General features: G+C 30.7%; 1 protein-coding gene across 1 annotated transcript in view; it reads left to right on the forward strand.

The window, feature by feature from the left end:
- Positions 1–21,518, forward strand: part of Cubn (Cubilin) — a 134,242-nt gene that overhangs the window by 25,264 nt on the left and 87,460 nt on the right. Inside the window, exons 14-21 of the mRNA XM_076448804.1 lie at positions 287–473; positions 5,523–5,638; positions 6,632–6,872; positions 7,905–8,089; positions 10,544–10,706; positions 16,183–16,373; positions 18,721–18,877; positions 20,941–21,122. Coding sequence (XP_076304919.1) covers positions 287–473; positions 5,523–5,638; positions 6,632–6,872; positions 7,905–8,089; positions 10,544–10,706; positions 16,183–16,373; positions 18,721–18,877; positions 20,941–21,122 — 1,422 coding nt within the window. The remainder of the gene's footprint in view (positions 1–286; positions 474–5,522; positions 5,639–6,631; positions 6,873–7,904; positions 8,090–10,543; positions 10,707–16,182; positions 16,374–18,720; positions 18,878–20,940; positions 21,123–21,518) is intronic.

Below are 21,518 nucleotides of genomic sequence, written 5' to 3' on the forward strand. Positions count from 1 at the left end.
ATAAAACAGTTATACTTGGAATACTGTACTTTTCATTGACAGATTCACTTAAGGCTGTTTTTCAGCAGTGGCTTAAAACATTAGTTAGAATGAGAAATTTGAGATTACAGTTTACTTGTATCCAGTGTGACTCATTTTAACTTTAATTTTTGCTGTGTGAAAATTATGTTTAGTGTTGGATTAGTGCAAAATAAAAGCAAAGTTGAGAGGATTAGTGAAGAAGTGCTTGACACTTACTGTTACTTTGAAAGTGTTGGAGATTGATTGTGTACTCGTGATTCTTTAGGCATTCGGCAGCAGTTTCCAGTGTACGTGTCTTCCAGGTTACACAGATCCAACATGTTCCAGCCCTATTGACAACTGTGACAGCAGCCCGTGTCGTAATGGTGGTACCTGTATTAACCAGCAAACTAGTTTTACGTGTGTTTGTCCGAGTGATTGGAAAGGTCCAACTTGTGAAGAAGAACAACAGAGTATGTTTATACATAACTTTTATTGTTCATGATAGAGAAACAAGACCTAGATAATGTGTTTACTTGGTTCAAAATGTACTGATTTATTAATGTTAATAGTAGATAATGTGTTTACTTGGTACAAAATGTACTGATTTATTAATGTTAATAGTAGATAATGTGTTTACTTGGTACAAGATGTACTGATTTATTAATGTTAATAGTAGATAATGTGTTTACTTGGTTCAAAATGTACTGATTTATTAATGTTAATAGTAGATAATGTGTTTACTTGGTTCAAAATGTACTGATTTATTAATGTTAATAGTAGATAATGTGTTTACTTGGTTCAAAATGTACTGATTTATTAATGTTAATAGTAGATAATGTGTTTACTTGGTACAAAATGTACTGATTTATTAATGTTAATAGTAGATAATGTGTTTACTTGGTTCAAAATGTACTGATTTATTAATGTTAATAGTAGATAATGTGTTTACTTGGTACAAAATGTACTGATTTATTAATGTTAATAGTAGATAATGTGTTTACTTGGTACAAAATGTACTGATTTATTAATGTTAATAGTAGATAATGTGTTTACTTGGTACAAGATGTACTGATTTATTAATGTTAATAGTAGATAATGTGTTTACTTGGTACAAAATGTACTGATTTATTAATGTTAATAGTAGATAATGTGTTTACTTGGTTCAAAATGTACTGATTTATTAATGTTAATAGTAGATAATGTGTTTACTTGGTACAAAATGTACTGATTTATTAATGTTAATAGTATATAATGTGTTTACTTGGTACAAAATGTACTGATTTATTAATGTTAATAGTAGATAATGTGTTTACTTGGTACAAAATGTACTGATTTATTAATGTTAATAGTAGATAATGTGTTTACTTGGTACAAGATGTACTGATTTATTAATGTTAATAGTAGATAATGTGTTTACTTGGTACAAGATGTACTGATTTATTAATGTTAATAGTAGATAATGTGTTTACTTGGTACAAAATGTACTGATTTATTAATGTTAATAGTAGATAATGTGTTTACTTGGTACAAAATGTACTGATTTATTAATGTTAATAGTAGATAATGTGTTTACTTGGTACAAGATGTACTGATTTATTAATGTTAATAGTAGATAATGTGTTTACTTGGTACAAAATGTACTGATTTATTAATGTTAATAGTAGATAATGTGTTTACTTGGTTCAAAATGTACTGATTTATTAATGTTAATAGTAGATAATGTGTTTACTTGGTACAAGATGTACTGATTTATTAATGTTAATAGTAGATAATGTGTTTACTTGGTACAAAATGTACTGATTTATTAATGTTAATAGTAGATAATGTGTTTACTTGGTACAAAATGTACTGATTTATTAATGTTAATAGTAGATAATGTGTTTACTTGGTACAAGATGTACTGATTTATTAATGTTAATAGTAGATAATGTGTTTACTTGGTACAAAATGTACTGATTTATTAATGTTAATAGTAGATAATGTGTTTACTTGGTACAAAATGTACTGATTTATTAATGTTAATAGTAGATAATGTGTTTACTTGGTACAAGATGTACTGATTTATTAATGTTAATAGTAGATAATGTGTTTACTTGGTACAAAATGTACTGATTTATTAATGTTAATAGTAGATAATGTGTTTACTTGGTACAAAATGTACTGATTTATTAATGTTAATAGTAGATAATGTGTTTACTTGGTTCAAAATGTACTGATTTATTAATGTTAATAGTAGATAATGTGTTTACTTGGTACAAGATGTACTGATTTATTAATGTTAATAGTAGATAATGTGTTTACTTGGTACAAGATGTACTGATTTATTAATGTTAATAGTAGATAATGTGTTTACTTGGTACAAAATGTACTGATTTATTAATGTTAATAGTAGATAATGTGTTTACTTGGTACAAGATGTACTGATTTATTAATGTTAATAGTAGATAATGTGTTTACTTGGTACAAAATGTACTGATTTATTAATGTTAATAGTAGATAATGTGTTTACTTGGTACAAAATGTACTGATTTATTAATGTTAATAGTAGATAATGTGTTTACTTGGTACAAAATGTACTGATTTATTAATGTTAATAGTATATAATGTGTTTACTTGGTACAAGATGTACTGATTTATTAATGTTAATAGTAGATAATGTGTTTACTTGGTTCAAAATGTACTGATTTATTAATGTTAATAGTAGATAATGTGTTTACTTGGTTCAAAATGTACTGATTTATTAATGTTAATAGTAGATAATGTGTTTACTTGGTACAAAATGTACTGATTTATTAATGTTAATAGTAGATAATGTGTTTACTTGGTTCAAAATGTACTGATTTATTAATGTTAATAGTAGATAATGTGTTTACTTGGTTCAAGATGTACTGATTTATTAATGTTAATAGTAGATAATGTGTTTACTTGGTTCAAAATGTACTGATTTATTAATGTTAATAGTAGATAATGTGTTTACTTGGTACAAAATGTACTGATTTATTAATGTTAATAGTAGATAATGTGTTTACTTGGTACAAGATGTACTGATTTATTAATGTTAATAGTAGATAATGTGTTTACTTGGTACAAAATGTACTGATTTATTAATGTTAATAGTAGATAATGTGTTTACTTGGTACAAAATGTACTGATTTATTAATGTTAATAGTAGATAATGTGTTTACTTGGTACAAAATGTACTGATTTATTAATGTTAATAGTAGATAATGTGTTTACTTGGTACAAAATGTACTGATTTATTAATGTTAATAGTAGATAATGTGTTTACTTGGTACAAAATGTACTGATTTATTAATGTTAATAGTAGATAATGTGTTTACTTGGTACAAAATGTACTGATTTATTAATGTTAATAGTAGATAATGTGTTTACTTGGTACAAAATGTACTGATTTATTAATGTTAATAGTAGATAATGTGTTTACTTGGTACAAAATGTACTGATTTATTAATGTTAATAGTAGATAATGTGTTTACTTGGTACAAAATGTACTGATTTATTAATGTTAATAGTAGATAATGTGTTTACTTGGTACAAAATGTACTGATTTATTAATGTTAATAGTAGATAATGTGTTTACTTGGTACAAAATGTACTGATTTATTAATGTTAATAGTAGATAATGTGTTTACTTGGTACAAAATGTACTGATTTATTAATGTTAATAGTAGATAATGTGTTTACTTGGTACAAAATGTACTGATTTATTAATGTTGATAGTAGATAATGTGTTTACTTGGTTCAAAATGTACTGATTTATTAATGTTGATAGTAGATAATGTGTTTACTTGGTTCAAAATGTACTGATTTATTAATGTTAATAGTATATAATGTGTTTACTTGGTTCAAAATGTACTGATTTATTAATGTTAATAGTATATAATGTGTTTACTTGGTTCAAAATGTACTGATTTATTAATGTTAATAGTAGATAATGTGTTTACTTGGTACAAAATGTACTGATTTATTAATGTTAATAGTAGATAATGTGTTTACTTGGTTCAAAATGTACTGATTTATTAATGTTAATAGTAGATAATGTGTTTACTTGGTTCAAAATGTACTGATTTATTAATGTTAATAGTATATAATGTGTTTACTTGGTTCAAAATGTACTGATTTATTAATGTTAATAGTAGATAATGTGTTTACATGGTTTAAGATGTACTGATTTATTAATGTTAATAGTAGATAATGTGTTTACTTGGTACAAAATGTACTGATTTATTAATGTTAATAGTAGATAATGTGTTTACTTGGTACAAAATGTACTGATTTATTAATGTTGATAGTAGATAATGTGTTTACTTGGTTCAAAATGTACTGATTTATTAATGTTAATAGTAGATAATGTGTTTACTTGGTTCAAAATGTACTGATTTATTAATGTTAATAGTAGATAATATGTTTACTTGGTACAAAATGTACTGATTTATTAATGTTAATAGTAGATAATGTGTTTACTTGGTACAAAATGTACTGATTTATTAATGTTAATAGTAGATAATTAAGTATTAATTAAAAATTTTTTCTGTTTTCATGTGATTATCAGGTTGATGTATTTGGTAACATGAAAAGTTGTAAGTAACTTCAAAGTTAAACTTTGATCTAAGAACATGTACATCTTCAGGTAATTTGTAGGTCTTGGTAGCTCACAAACGTTCAGCCAATAGTTTTGGTTCATTCAAAATGATCGTTGGATACTTTCATCCATGGATTATGGAAAGCCAGCAGGGATGAGTGTTATGCTCTGTACTTGGCATTCTTAATACAGAGTCTTTTGCAATAGAAACTACAATAGAGAGTTATTGTAAAGATGTAGGGCTATCAGATATGGTTGACTGTTATAGGGCCTCATGGAGCATGACTATTATAGGGTTTCATGGAGCACGACTGTTATAGGGCTTCATGATTAGTGATGACAAGAAACCCACTTGTTGAGAAAATTTATATGCAAAAACGGCTCGTTTTGGCTGAGAAAAAGGGCTTCATGATTGTAATGATGTAATGAGACATCAAAATTGTTATGATAACTCAGCATTTGTGAACCTGACGATGACCGAAGAAGGTCGAAACGTTGTTCGCTTTTCTATGTAAAAGTGTTTTCTCAGCCCAAACGAGCCGTTTTTGCATATAAAAAGGGCTTCATGATTGTAATGATGTAATGAGACATCAAAATTGTTATGATAACTCAGCATTTGTATAAGACTTGCATTCATTTCTTAAGGTAGATATGAATGAATTGTTACTAACGATAAATTTATTTAGTTTAATATAAATTACTGCATTCTTTCAAAATATATAGTTTGTTAAAACAATATATATATTTTTTTGCTATACATATTTTTTTTATACACTTATAAAAAAAAAAAAAATTTCTGTAAATTTGATTAATTCCTATAACTTGTTAGAACGTTTAAGTTAATGCCTATGTTTTAAGATGGAATCTTAATTGCTGCTTGTTTAGCATCAGCTTATAAATACATGTCATTTTGCAGGTTGTGGAGGCTTACTGAATTCTCCATCTGGATTTTTAAAGTTCCCATCAGTGTATGGAACTCAGTACCCACATCAGCGTAGCTGTGCCTGGGTTATTTCAACAGAAGCTGGCAAGGTTAGTACATTGATATGTGTACTTGGTTTTTTTATACAAAGTTATTAAAACTGTATTAGGATCAGGAATTTATAATGATGAAGATAGGAATATTCTTTGCAGTAAATGGCATTGGAAAACAAAAGAATATGAATCATCTTTGGGTATAAGGACCATTCACAAAGAGACATGAAATAATTTGTACCCACAGCCATAGTAAGCAGAGTGTAGTTGTCTTATAACTGGTTGGAATACATGGGTTATTGCAACAGTATCTGGCAAGGAGAGTACATGGCTATGTACACATGTTTTTTTAAATACAAGTTGATCTATTATTGTTTTGTGACAAACAAACAAATTTATGCTTATCTGGTATCAGAACAGCAATTATTAATGAAGAATTAATGAAAAAGTGACATATTATTGAAGTTAATTTGAATTACACTTTAAAAAGGAACAGTAATAGTTTGTGTAACAGTACGTAGAAAATAAAATTATTTAATACAAATGAAATGCTTGATATGCGTATTTATTTTTATAAATAGGCTATTAACAATTAATATAAACAATGTTATACGTAGGTTTTTTTTGTTAATAAATGGGTCTTTTCAAATCAAAATTATTAAAGTGTAGACAATTATGTTTGATTTTATTTTAAATGCATGTGTTCCAGCAGTAACTTGAATAGGTTTAGTAACGCTGTTTGTAAACATCATAGGGTTGGGTTCTTAAACTTAGCCTTTCCTGTGTTTTGAATGGATAATATAACAGTTATATTTGTGTAACTGATTCAAGGCCTCAAGAGTTAAAATAATTTTATAAAGCAACAAATGTTTTTAATAATTAATCACAATGATTATTTCAATAATTGTTTAAGGTGTTAAGTGTGTTAAATTGCAAGGGTGAATTGGAACAAAACACAACAGAAACTATTTAAGACTAAAACATGTATATGTATGTAAGTATTAGTACATCCACTTTAAACATACAAACATTTTGATTCACTTTCCTTAGGTTCTGAACTTGACTTTCCACACTTTCCACTTGGAATTTTCACATGATTGTTCATTTGATTTTCTGCAAATTAATGATGGACCAAATGCTGGTTCCCATGTTATTGGTCGTTTCTGTGGAATTGTTCCACCTGGAAATGGGAGTCTCGTGACCACCCATAACAAAGTATACTTATGGTTTCGATCCGATCATTCTGTTAGTGGAGATGGATTTGAAATTTCTTGGAATACCACTAACCCATGTAAGTAATTTTTCTTTAGACACTTTTACATTAGGCTAAACATTCTCATGAGTTCTTACAAATGAATCTTTCATGAAATAGTTTAATCAGCATAGTATGTATCTGATATTACTACTCAGTTTAGTTTATATCAACTTGAAACTGAAGATAACCATTCTTACAACTCAGTTTAGTTTATATCAACTTGAAACTGAAGATAACCAACATTACTTCTCAGTTTAGTTTATATCAACTTGAAAGTAAAGTTAACCAACCTTTCTGCTCAGTTTATTTTATATTAGTTCAGAACTAAACATAACCAACCTCACTACTCAGTTTAGTTTATATCAACTTGAAACTAAAGTTAACCAACCTTACTACTCAGTTTAGTTTATATCAACTTGAAACTAAAGATAACCAACCTTACTACTCAGTTTAGTTTATATCAACTTGAAACTGAAGATAACCAACCTTACTACTCAGTTTAGTTTATATCAACTTGAAACTAAAGTTAACCAAGCTTACTCCTCAGCTTAGTTTATATTAGTTCAAAATTAAAGTAACCAATGTCACCACTCAGTTTAGTTTATATTAGCTTGAAACTAAAGATAATGAACCTTAATACTCAGTTAAGTTTATATTAGCTTGAAACTAAAGTTAACCATACTTACTACTCAATCTAGTTTATATTAGCTTGAAACTAAAGGTAACAAATGTTACTACTCAGTTTATTTTATATTAGTTTGAAACTAAAGATAACTAACTTTACTACTCAGTTTAGTTTATATTAACTTGAAACTAAAGATAAACATCATTACTACTTAGTTTTAATTGAAAGTGTTTACTTTCTATAAACAGTTTTCTTTTATTAAATTTATCTGAAGGTAATTTAAATATTTCAGTTTCTAGCATGTTGATTTAAAGATGTATTTTGCTTGATTTATTTAAACAGTTTTATGTGATATTTTAACTTTATACAAATTTAATAGTCTCAGGTTTTTAAAATGTGAGATTTGTTGTGTAGAGTCCTCATGTAACTGTCTTTTATTTTAGTATGTGGAGGAGATTTGGAAATTGCTGAATTTGGCAACATCAAATCACCTGGTTATCCTGGGAAATACCCAGGCAATAGAGACTGTTACTGGATTGTTCGAGTGGCTCTCGGAAAACGTATACAGTTTCACTTTGCAACATTACAATTGGAACACCATCCAAACTGCTCTTTTGATTATCTCAGGGTAGGTTTGCAATTCTATTATACAGAGTAATACATTTTTTGAAACATTTACAAGACCTGATTCAGGGTTATATAGAGAATTCTTACCAGTTCAAATGTTACACACTGTTCATATAAAGCTTGCAGAAATTGTTGCAATAAACAGTTAGCTGTAAAATATGAAATATTGTGATTTGTAGCAATAATTAAATATGTGCCAAAGTAAATAACAAGTTTGCAAAAATGTAAACAAGTTTTGTTGATGTTCATAACAGTAAAATTCAATTAATTGTTCTTGTAAAATTGAGAGAATCCTTTTAAACATTTTGTTTTTATACATAAAAGTGAGAATTCTTCAATTGTAATGTGTCCATGATGAAGCCTATTGTGTTTGGATCTATTATGTGGAGTTATGTAACAACATGTTCTATCCTGTGTATATTTCAAACTGTGGTGTTTGTCTGTCAACATTCACTTTTGAAATGACAGAAAAACAGGGAGGAATAATTTTAATAACAAATTTTTAGTTTTAAAGTATGATACTGTATACTAAATTTTTATGTTAATCACACTACTATTCACAACAATTCAAATTTTGATGTAACTTAAAGAATAAACATGTAGGTTTACGATATGCCATTGTTGAGGGACTCTTAGCATAACCGAAATGGTAAACAGTTGCGTTTTGTGGTGTGTTGTATAAGAGTTGTATTGCACCAAGAGTGCAACATAATTAACATTTTTAAATGTCCAGGAAATAATTTAAATTGATAGACTAATGTAAACTATTCCTGTCATGGGGTTGGGTAATTTTACTTGTTAGTTAGTTTTATGTATGAGTAGTAAGAAGCAAGCCACATAAAGTCTCCATGGTCATCCTACATTGAGTCATCAGTAGTTATTGGTCTATAAATGGAGTGTATATTTCTCAAAATGAGAAAGTATGGAAATTGCATTTAGTAGAACTTGCAGAAAAATAGCAGGCATATTTCTTGAGATATGGTTCGTAAAAAAATTATTATATTAACAATAAATTGTTTTTTAAATATTGTTGAAAGTTGAAATTATTTTGGTAGAACTTAAATATATTTAACAATTAATATCTCACAATGGACCTTCACATACATATTCATAGTTTAACAGAAATTGTAGTATTTCATAATAAGTTTTTCAGTTTAACTAAAAGAGTACTGTATAACTGATACTTTAAACTCTTAAATTATAAACACTTTATTTATTTACAACCATGGTAAAGGCACCGTCGTATAGAGACTGAAATGGTTTGCAAATAGTCTCACACATAATTTTAAAAAAGGACATTCAATTTGGAGTGAGAGTGGTAGGAGCTGAGTTGATTTGGTTATTCAGAACTTTTTATGGATTTGGTTTTAGAATTCTGTTTATTTCTAGAATTTCTAGGCCTTCTAGTTTTGTTTTACCTTCTTCACATACATTTAAAATTTCCCATATTTGTTTTCTACATCAATTGGTGTTTAGTTTCAGTGAAGTGGGATGCAGTGGTAAAATCCAGTTTTCTACATCAATTGGTGTTTAGTTTCAGTGAGGTGGGATGCAGTGGTTAAATCCAGTTTTCTACATCAGTTGGTGTTTAGTTTCAGTGAGGTGGGATGCAGTGGTTAAATCCAGTTTTTTACATCAGTTGGTGTTTAGTTTCAGTGAGATGGGATGCAGTGGTTAAATCCAGTTTTCTTAATTTCCAGCTTTTATAATGTGATTTAGTTTTTGTTTCTGTGCCCCCTACTGTTGGCTTCACAGTTGAACACATCATCACCATAATTGACTCCTTTTTGTATGAATCAAAAGATATTGAAAGTGAAGAGGTGCCCTGATGACTGCAGTATCTTCATTCTGAATCTTCTTACGTTCATACTTTGTAAAAGGATGATTCTCTCCACTTTTTCTCCCTTGAATCGATTTTTTAAAATATTTGTGGTTGTGGATTATAATTAAAGTGATTAGCACATTTATTGTGGTCTGAATAATTATCTTTCTTCCTTGGAACTTACATTTATGTATTGTCTTAACTCTCCATGGTTCTCGCTTCTCAAAATGTGCATATTTTGGATATCAGTATTTGGACTTTATATATTTAGAATTAAAATGAACTACCTTCCCAAATGAGAACTGTGAGTAATAAATCTGAAGCATGGTGAGAAAGCAGAACTTATACCAGTTCTTTTGATGTATATGTAACATATCAAATGAGTGCATACTTCTAAGCATGCTCTGTATTGCATCAAGGACATTCAGAATTTTAAGTTAGGTGGTTACTAACAACATGAGAACAACTGAATAAGATTCTATCAGTATTTCAGTGGTGAGTACTTGCTTGAAATTCAGTTTAATCCTAAAAATGTAACATTTTATCATGAAAGTTTATCCAGAGTACTGTGAATTATCATTTTGTAGCATTCCTTTCAGTAAGAAAAGTTTTAGACATGTTTTAATTTTTCAGATTCGAGATGGTATGACAGAGAAAGATCCTGAATTAGCTTTGTATTGTCAGACTGAAACACCTAGGCCACTGACTACATCAGGACCATATGCATGGGTTCACTTCCACTCTGACCCACTTTTGAATGACCAAGGATTCCATATTACCTACTCATCTGTTGCAGGTAAATATGAACATTCTGTTAAATGCAAACATGAAACCACAAGGTATTGGTTGTAGGAAATATTATTCAGTCTTTATTTTTGTTCATCGCCTGGCATGACCAAGCGTGTTAAGGCGTGTGACTTGAAATCTGAGGGACGCGGGTTTGCATCCCTATCGTGCCAAACATGCTCGCCCTTTCACTGTGGGGGCATTATAATGTGACGGTCAATCCCACTATTCATTGGTAAAAGAGTAGCCCAAGAGTTGGAGGTGGGTGGTGATGACTAGCTGCCTACCCTCTAGTCTTGCACTGCTAAATTAGGGACGACTAGCACAGATAGCCCTCGAGTAGCTATGTGCGAAATTCAAAAACAAACAAACAATTTTTGTTCATCAGTTTATGTAAACTTTTACCAATATACACAGGTAAACTATGTTAGTACTACATATATTGTGGATCTGTATCTTAATGTTCTTAAGTAGAGAATGAGTGCATTGTTTTAAAATGACGTTGGATCCTTATCACATCCTCATAATCCGTGTTGCTACTTCTGGTTATACTTTATCTGACAGCTGTCCATCTTGGCAATAGGCTTCCAGTGTAGTTTCCATTGTAAAGGCTCTGTCGTAAAGCTGTCACATCAAGCGTACATCGTTGATCCTTCTGGCCTTTCACTAGTCTATTTAGTGTAGAAGGAAGATAGTTTCTCAGTACTTGTTTTGACAGTTTGATTTTGATGGAAATCTATAGATGTTGTGTTTCTCAACATGATTGGTATGACTTCTTATGCAATGCCATGAATGCTTGTTTCATTCCATAGCTGTTTAAGGTATGTGACAGTTAAATGTTTATGTTGTGGAAGTGCTGTGTGTAAATGCCAGTTGTGTTTTGTGTTTTTTATTATTTTATGTACTATTCCCTAGGACACACTGATAGCTTTTGCTATTGACTTTGTATTCATGGATTCTCAGCTGTTACAAGATGCCTTATTTTACTAACAACAACTGGTGTAGCACTTATTACAGGTCTTTTTCTGGATGGTCCTGATATCCTAGCTCATCCATATACCTTTGTTTTTGAATGCCATTAACCATAAACTACTGGCACAGTCTATAAGTTCCTTTCTGTGGATGTTACAAATGTTCCTGAATTACATTTAAAATTTAACAGCACTTTGCTGTTGACATAGTTTAATGAATGTAATACTAGAAAGTATATTATTATATTGTTTCGAAGGTAATCTCTAAAGGAAATAAAACTTCCATTCCTTCTCACTTGATGTATGAGCAGTTGAAATGTCTTAGATTTGATTACTGTTCAAGTTTGTTCAGTACTTCTACAACAGTCTAGATGAGATTTTATAAGTGCTAGGCCAAAATGCAAAGATGAGTTTTGTTTCAGAGAGGCATCATTCTAAGAACCAGTTTATTATTTGCTCTTTGCTGGAAGATGCCACACTCATGTTTCAAAGTAATTGTTGTTAAGCAACAGTCGTTTCTTAACTTGAATGACATACTTACAGCCAAGACAAAGAGCAGACTTCTTGTTAAATTTCTCCAGACTAGAAGGAAACGTAGACCATAAATTATGTTTGAAAGGAAAAAGTAAGTGCTGTTTGTCCATTGTTGAGATTTGTATCCCTAGTGTTTGACTAGTTTTTTTCACCTCATACATATTAGTCTGATAGACATTCAGGTTTTACCCTTATATTTTAGTTAGTTATATCTTATTTTTGTTTAAAATTTATATTTAAAAGATTTAATAATTTTTTAAAGTTTACCTCTTGTCACTTTGCTCATGAATACTTATAAAAACTAGACATGTGCAAACCATTTTACTTGTGACAAGACTTATAAAAACTAGACATGTACAAACCATTTTGCTTGTGACAAGACTTATAAAAACTAGACATGTACAAACCATTTTGCTTGTGACAAGACTTATAAAAACTAGACATGTGCAAACCATTTTGCTTGTGACAAGACTTATAAAAACTAGACATGTGCAAACCATTTTGCTTGTGACAAGACTTATAAAAACTACACATGTGCAAACCATTTTGCTTGTGACAAGACTTATAAAAACTAGACATGTGCAAACCATTTTGCTTGTGACAAGACTTATAAAAACTAGACATGTGCAAACCATTTTGCTTGTGACAAGACTTATAAAAACTAGACATGTGCAAACCATTTTGCTTGTGACAAGACTTATAAAACTACACATGTGCAAACCATTTTGCTTGTGACAAGACTTATAAAAACTAGACATGTGCAAACCATTTTGCTTGTGACAAGACTTATAAAAACTAGACATGTGCAAACCAGTTTGCTTGTGACTAGACTTATAAAAGCTAGACATGTGCAAACCAGTTTGCTTGTGACCAGACTTATAAAAACTAGACATGTGCAAATCATTTTGCTTGTGACCAGACTTATAAAAACTAGACATGTGCAAATCATTTTGCTTGTGACAAGACTTATAAAAACTAGACATGTGCAAACCAGTTTGCTTGTGACTAGACTTATAAAAACTAGACATGTGCAAACCAGTTTGCTTGTGACTGGCACATTTCTGCTAATCTTAACATAGTATTTCCTTCTTTACGTGATATTCGTGGTACATGCTTGTAGATTTACTGCTTTATTTACCTAATTGGATAGATAGATCTTGTAGCCTCATTTGTCTCTTTGCATGGTTTAGCTTTCTACACCCTGGTGGACATATATTTTGATTCCAAAGACTAAAAGCTTTCTTTCTTTGGATATGTGGGTTTCCAGTGTGATCACTTGAAACCAATCGCATCTTCTTGTATTTGTTTGATCCTCATTCTTTTCACATGATATTTCTTCCATAATAAAAATTTTTGGCAGCCTGTCGATGGTTCCCACAACAATTTGTGGATGAATGGGGTCCTATACTGACTTCTGTCATGGTCAGACTGATTGCTTCTGTTCATTCTGTAGAGATAATTTGATGGAGGGAGTTTGTCTAAAATGATAGCTATACAGAAATTGACAAAGCAACAATAAAATAACAGTTTATAAAGGAATGAGGCTCAGCACTTTGTCAAGGAAAATCGTGACCAATGGTTTGTTGATATGAGGCTGAGCACTTTGACAAGGAAAGCCGTGACCAATGCTTTGTTGAGATGAGGCTCAACACTTTGTCTGGGAAAACTGTGACCAATGCTTTGTTGAGATGAGGCTGAGCACTTTGTCTGGGAAAACTGTGACCAATGCTTTGTTGAGATGAGGCTGAGCACTTTGTCTGGGAAAACTGTGACCAATGCTTTGTTGAGATGAGGCTGAGCACTTTGTCAAGGAAAACCGTGACCAATGCTTTGTTGAGATGAGGCTCAACACTTTGTCAAGGAAAACCGTGACCAATGCTTTGTTGAGATGAGGCTGAGCACTTTGTCAAGGAAAACCGTGACCAATGCTTTGTTGAGATAAGGCTCGGCATTTTGTCAAGGAAAACTGTGACCAGTGCTTTGTTGAGAAAAAAGTGATTACATTATCCCAGGGAGGTCCTTATGTGCATAGTGCCTGAATGGAGAGCACTTTGATGTGGATGGATTAGATATTCCCAAAGGTAATTAAGTGGGGTACAAAAGACAAGCATGTGAGGCCAATACTTTGATGGACAAAGCCAATGTCAAGGAATAAGTATAGTGTCAGTGGAGGTATTACTGGAAGCCAATTCTTTGAGGGGCAAAGCCAATGTCAAGGAATAAGTATAGTGTCAGTGGAGGTATTACTGGAAGCCAATTCTTTGAGGGACAAAGCCAATGTCAAGGAATAAGTATAGTGTCAGTGGAGGTATAACTGGAAAATGTTAACTTGTATTCAAATTGAAAATCACTCTTCAGGAGAACTGTTCAGAGTGTAAGTAACTACATTACATAAATATTTGTTTTATGAGATGTGGTAGAAAAAAAATTGAAATTAAATATTTTAGTTTTCTAAAACTTCACACTGTTAGGAGGGTTTTGTCAAAGTTTAAACAATTTCTTTCTCTAGTTTTATTCTTGGAATGAAATTATAACAATAGTGATATAAGGTTATATAGATTGTAGGACATTGGAGTCATAGGGTTAAGTATAACAGCTGTTGCCATCTTAGAATTCTAAATTTATAATCCATGATCTGGATGTGCATGCATCAAAAGATATTATAATTATTTTCTATTAAAAATTGTTGTTATGTACCCTTTCCCAAAGCTAAGTTCTTAATGACATCACACTGCCGATCAAATACTGAACAATGTCAAAGTGACATTTCACTTTAACGTTATATGAGCTTTATATGTGACTTTTTGATCTGCATTCGGCACCTGTCCTGTGAAAGTGGGTTTTCTTGGGGCATTCCCATTTCCCCCCACAGCAAAATCTTAGGCATTGGATCTTTAGATCTCAGCCAAGGCAACTTTATTGCCATGTCTTGAATCGGGTCGTTTATGTTTATGTTCACATTTACTATGACATCTGACTTTCGGGACGAATTCTGGCTGTTTTCTTCGGTGCTACCTTTGCCTCACTCATGAATATTAATTATGACCAACTTCACTCCTTCACCCAAAAAGAGTCAAAATAAAAGAAAAAAAAAAACCAGCTAAACTCAATAACCTTCCACGAAAGGGGGTGAAGAGGAACCACAACGTTCCTGAACACCCCAGTTGGAGAGTGAATTCTTCTGATTTCTCTCTGTCTATACTGAACCCCTGCCACGTTAGTTTGCATTTGCGTTCTGATCTGCATAGTGAGAATCACTTTAGTATATTGTGCTCAACCCACTATATATCACTACTGTAATTTTAAGTTTTATTTATTTGAATATTTGCCGTGTAAATTCTTATTTGGAAATACAATATAATATTTCTATTTGAATGCATTATTTTACTTTGCTTGTTTAAAAGAGAATTACAAACATTTAGTAAACTTAATTATCTAGATCTTAGCCAAAGATCAGGGCTACATTTTCTAACAAAATTGTTACAGTTTGAAATTATTTTATTAACATCTTTTCAGTAAATTTACTTGTGACTTGCATAGAGACAAAAAATATGTTACAAATGTCTTGAACCTTTGTTTGGAAATATTTATAAATTAGGTGTTTGAGATTTTCTTTTCAACATTAAAATTGATTTTCAAACTTGTTTAACACTTTTGTGTACATTTCTTATTGTCGATATTGAAAAATTGTGGTTATTGTAAGCCACCCATAAAATTCTTGTAAACAAATATGCATATTTGGTTTGAGCTGTTTCAATATTTCTTTGATAGTTGTTTAAGTCTTTGTCTCTTGCATTATACATGATGATAAAATATGTTTATTCCCTTCAGGTATATCTGGTTATGGGTGAAATTTTACAAAATACATTTATTCCTTTCAGGTATCCTTAGTTCTGGAGTGATTTTGACAAAATATGTTTATCCCTTTCAGGTATCCCTGGTTGTGGGAGAGTTTTAACAAAATATGTTTATTCCTTTCAGGTATCCCTGGTTGTGGGGGAGTTTTGACATCACCAACAGGATCTCTCAGCTCTCCTTCATTCCCTGATGATTATCCCTCCAATATAGAGTGTGACTGGTTAATCCGAGTTCATCCAAAAGAACGAGTGGAGATAACATTTACAGTGTTTGATGTTGAACACCATGAGTTATGTAACTGGGATTATGTGGAAGTGAGTGAATAATGACTTACAGAGGTATACTTGTTTTTGTAAGATGTTATTTGTTTGTGCTTTAGACACTGCAGGAGAAAAAAAGACAGTAACCAAAAAGTTACAAGTTTATAATCAGTGAATGTTTAACTGCTTAAGCAGATTCTATAAAAATATCGGTTGGCAGGAATTCATGTACAAGAAAAACAAATGTTTCAGATTTTATCAAAAGGTTACACCATTAAAACCACATGTTTTACTTAAGTAATAAAGAAAGGTGAAAGTGACAAAAATATAAGATGATGCAAATGAACCAGTTTGTTATTACTAATCTGAATATGGGTTAAACACAGGAAACCAGCTTACTTATAATTGTGAATTAGTTATTTTCTAGTGAAGTTTCAGCTAAAATGTAATGTAAGAGTGACTAATGTTGGAAAACTTGTAGATTTAAGTTTGTAGTAAAGAAACTAAATCAGTATATAAATAACCTTTATTCAATGCTAACATATAGTTCATAATGATAGGGCAAGTACTACCAATCCACCCCATGGCAAACTCTGACCTCACATTTTAGAGCTGTGTGTGTGTGTTTTCTTATAGCAAAGCCACATTGGGCATTCTGTTGAACCCACAGAGGGGAATCAAACCCCTGATTTTAGCGTTGTAAATCTGTAGACTTACTGCTGTACTAGCGGGGTTCCATTTTAGAGCTAATTGAAATAAATAAATTTTGTGAAATCAAGCTTCACTAATAATGAGTTGGAAAAGCGTAGTCGAGTCAGTCAAACGTTGATAAATTCTTCTGTGAGCCAACAAAATTAAGATCATTCATAAAATAAATTTGTGGTGTATTCATAGAATAATTACTGGCAAAAATCAGTCCAACAACTTTTGGTAACACTAAATTCCAACAATGGCTTTTATGTAATTTTGCTTAGCAACAAAAGTATCATCTAATATTGTTGTTAGTCTCTGTACTGAAGATAGAAAATGAAATATATGGACTACAAAATTGGAAAAATAATTATTGATTTCTTAATTTAGAGTCTGTTGATTAAAGAGATTTGTTTTTTACAACAGATAATGGCTTAATTTTATGCATTTTGTTCTAGGGTAAGTGATCCTAAACTACATTTTTACTTTAGACTTTTTATATCAACACTCACTACACTTATAAGGCTTCATTTATTTTTCCCCTTCCTCCTCATGGCCTCCTTGCATTTTTACCACTAAAATCATATTAGGCAAACAGAGATGAAGCTGGTCTAGCCAGCTAAATATATTTTGTTCTTTATGACTCCTCCTGGCTTGTTGTATATAGGTTAGAGGTTTATTTTGGTATTTAATTAGATTGAAAAAATTAAAACAACTGTACAGTATGAACAGAAAAAGACAAAACTTTCTTGGCTTCATGTTGTGATACATAATTTTGAATAATTATGAAAATGGTGCATAGATTATGTGTTTTAAATGCTTTAAAACTTTTCTTACCACAAATATTGATTATAGCAGTTACATTGTTAAGTCTAAGTCTTCTTTTGTTGCTAACAAACATATATTGTAAGATACTAATTACTATGAATGAAATTTATCTTCTAATAATCGTAACTGTTCAATACTTTTATCTCTTCCAGTTTTTGATATTTACTTAACTGGTAAAGATTGTATTTTTGATAGTTTTTAAGGATGACATTATACAACTAAAGCCACCCATATGTATCTACAAACCCACATTTTTCTGTTCAACTTATGGCTACCTTCCATTGGTAGAAACTTGAAGTTTGTGATGCTATTCTTACAAGCTCTTGTTCCTATCACAAAGGAGGGTCAGTTGGTCATCCAGTTCTACTGGACAGGGGCAGTGATGTGCTTATGACATTTGATACCCTGAATGCTATTGGTGATGACGATACGAGTAATTAATAACAACAACCTATAGACATTATTAAGCCAGACACACTCTAAATTCTTTTTCTTTTATCTATTAATTTCAACCTTAGTCTTTCTTAATTGTATATGTTTTCAGTTTTACTTTTGCGATGTTAGAAAAACATGAAGGTTCAAGAAGTCTTGATAGAAATGGATTAAAACCCCATAACCCAAGCACTTTTGAAAGGTGGGCCTTTCTTCCTCAGGAGCAAATTGTGAATCCTGAAGGAAGGCCCACGTTTTGAAAGTGTCTGGTTTTTATTCATTTCCCAGTCTTATTATTAGTAATATCTGTGGGTTAATATATGAACTTAAAAGTGGTGCCTGTACATTTTGAATATAAAATTATGGAAGAATAATGTGTTTTCCTGAATTTTATTTTAGTTTGTTTGAAAGTTGTTTTTCCTGTTGCATTTGTGAATCTAATTTTTCACAGATACGTGATGGGGACAGTGAAGAAAGTCCACTCATTGGTCGTTATTGTGGAAATACAATACCCCCAGTTAGGTTGTCTAGTTCAAACAAAATGTGGGTGAAATTCCATGCTGATGTTGTCTTTTCTGGTCGTGGATTTAGGGCAACATACTTAACAGGTGAGGTCATGTTTATGATTTTTATTTTTTCTGTTTCTTGGGATAATACTTGTGTGTGTTTGTGTGTTAGCAAAATTAAATTAGGGGTTTACATTTTCATTTTTGGATGCTGATTATGGTACTAAACTAAATATTTTAGTTGAAATTTTGTGCTGATAAGTTGTAATATAGTATTACATTATTTCTTGGATGTCTTACTAAAGTTATTATTATTAATCAACAGAAACAAGACTGTAGAATAGTACAAATTACCTCAACAAGGAATAATGATCTGATACACTGGTTGTTTATTTCTTAAAAATATATGGATGTAACTATAAACACCTGATGCTATGATTAGTGATGTTATGAACCCTCTGATGTTTAACCTGTTGACTGCCAAGTACTTCAGCTGCTACAATACAACTCTAATGCTTCTTCATTTTGTAACTTTTTTTTGACGCCATTTTGGATCAAAAGTGAAACAATTTGCAAGTAGGTCAAATGTGTGTATGGTGCTGACATCTAGCGTAGAAATCAGGTATTATTAAGAACGAAATTATTCGTTCGTGGCACTGTGTTACCAATCGGTTTGGACGAGTTATCTCGTCTACGGCACTGAACAGGTTAAATAATTGAAGAGAAGAACATAAGGTATTGATTTAAAAAAAATCTGTTTATAAGTTTTCTTTTTGTACGACTATTTTAACAAGTACTGGTTTTTACATAGGACATTGAAAAACTAATTTTTATAATAGTTTTACAATGTTTTAATCCAAAGTGGTTTGTTTTTTTCTCTACCTGTAGTGGATATTACATTTTTTAGAATTTATGCTATGTACAGCACTTAGAAACGATCTTTCTTGATGACGAGAAACCCACTTGAAATAAAATGTATCTCAGAATGGCTGGTTTGGGTATTAATACTTTTATTGATAAGGAAATTACAATGTTTTGATCTTCTTAGATCATCTCTCTTAACCTGAAAATGACCAAGGAAGGTCAAAATGTTCTTCTCTCCTTATCAGTAAAAGTGTTAGTACCCATACCAGTCATTCTGAGATACATTTTACAGATGATCTGTTTGAGAATCAATCCCACTGGTGGTTTCTCTTCCATATAATTTCTGTAAAATTAAGGAAGATTTTTCCCTAAGGACATTTCTGTTAAACTTGAAGGATAATAAAATTTACTGTATGGTCAGTTTTCTTAAACTATAAAGATAGGAAAATGTTGTCTAAGGTCAGTTTTGTTAAACTATAAAGTTAGGAAAATTTACAGTAAGGTTAGTTTTGTTAAACTATAAAGATAGGAAAATTTACTGTAAGGTTAGTTTTGTTAAACTATAAAGTTAGGAAAATTTACTGTAAGGTCAGTTTTGTTAAATTATAAAGTTAGGAAAATTTACTGTAAGGTCAGTTTTGTTAAACTATAAAGTTAGGAAAATTTACTGTAAGGTCAGTTTTGTTAAACTATAAAGTTAGGAAAATTTACTGTAAGGTCAGTTTTGTTAAACTATAAAGTTAGGAAAATTTACTGTAAGGTCAGTTTTGTTAAACTATAAAGTTAGGAAAATTTACTGTAAGGTCAGTTTTGTTAAACTATAAAGTTAGGAAAATTTACTGTAAGGTCAGTTTTGTTAAACTATAAAGTTAGGAAAATTTACTGTAAGGTCAGTTTTGTTCATCATAAGAATTTTGGATTATTTAAGTTTAAAATTAATCTCTGTAAGTGTTATTGACATTGATGCATTCATAATAATATATAGATTTATGTCTATATAATCATTCAAACATAAATTGTGGAACATTTAAGCTGAATCTTAACTTGAAAACTTCTAAACTTATATGGTAGCTTTTTGGGATTTTTTTTTTTTTTTTTTGCTTAGACCTTCCACATAGTGTTTAGCATGTTTAATCAAAGTGTTTAGTAGTTTGTATAAATTCTACAATATGTGTACATGCATGTTTTTATATAATGCATGTGTGATTGTATAAATAATTATGAAAATTATATTCATTTTGTCTAGTGATAAGAAATATTCATGGCTACATAACATTTTCTTTGTGTTTGTTATCTATTAGTTTGTGGTGGAGTTTTCACATCTGAGACAGGAGTTATTCACTCGCCAAACTATCCAGACCCGTATCCATCGAGACGAACCTGTAACTATCATATTATTGTGCCAGTTAACAAGGTGATCCACCTTACCTTTCATCAGTTTGCTGTGGAGCCTCACAGCACATGTGATTTTGACTATGTTGAGGTGAGGTCTCGTAACACTGGAATTTTAAATATAGTTGAGATAAACAAACTATTCTGTGATAGATTATATTAAGGAAACTGAAAAACTTGATGCATACACATGTAACTTCAGTCATTATTTAACACTTTCGGTATGTGGAGCCCCTTTAAATGCTTTTTTGGCATAAATCACAGTTACATTCATAATTTAATTATACACTTTTACTATGTGAATAAAATTACTATTATAACGTATGATACGATTTGACGTTTTATTTTATCGAAGTTTAAGTCTTTTGTTTCAAAATAAACCTTTAAGAAACAACTTAAAACTTTAGATGTATTGCCACGTGACCAGTACACTCTGAAAATTTTCTACTTTGGCTCTTTGTATTTTCAGCAATACAATGTTAGTTGA

The sequence above is a fragment of the Tachypleus tridentatus genome, chromosome 8 (assembly GCF_004210375.1).
Source record: "Tachypleus tridentatus isolate NWPU-2018 chromosome 8, ASM421037v1, whole genome shotgun sequence".
NCBI classification, from domain to species: domain Eukaryota; kingdom Metazoa; phylum Arthropoda; class Merostomata; order Xiphosura; family Limulidae; genus Tachypleus; species Tachypleus tridentatus.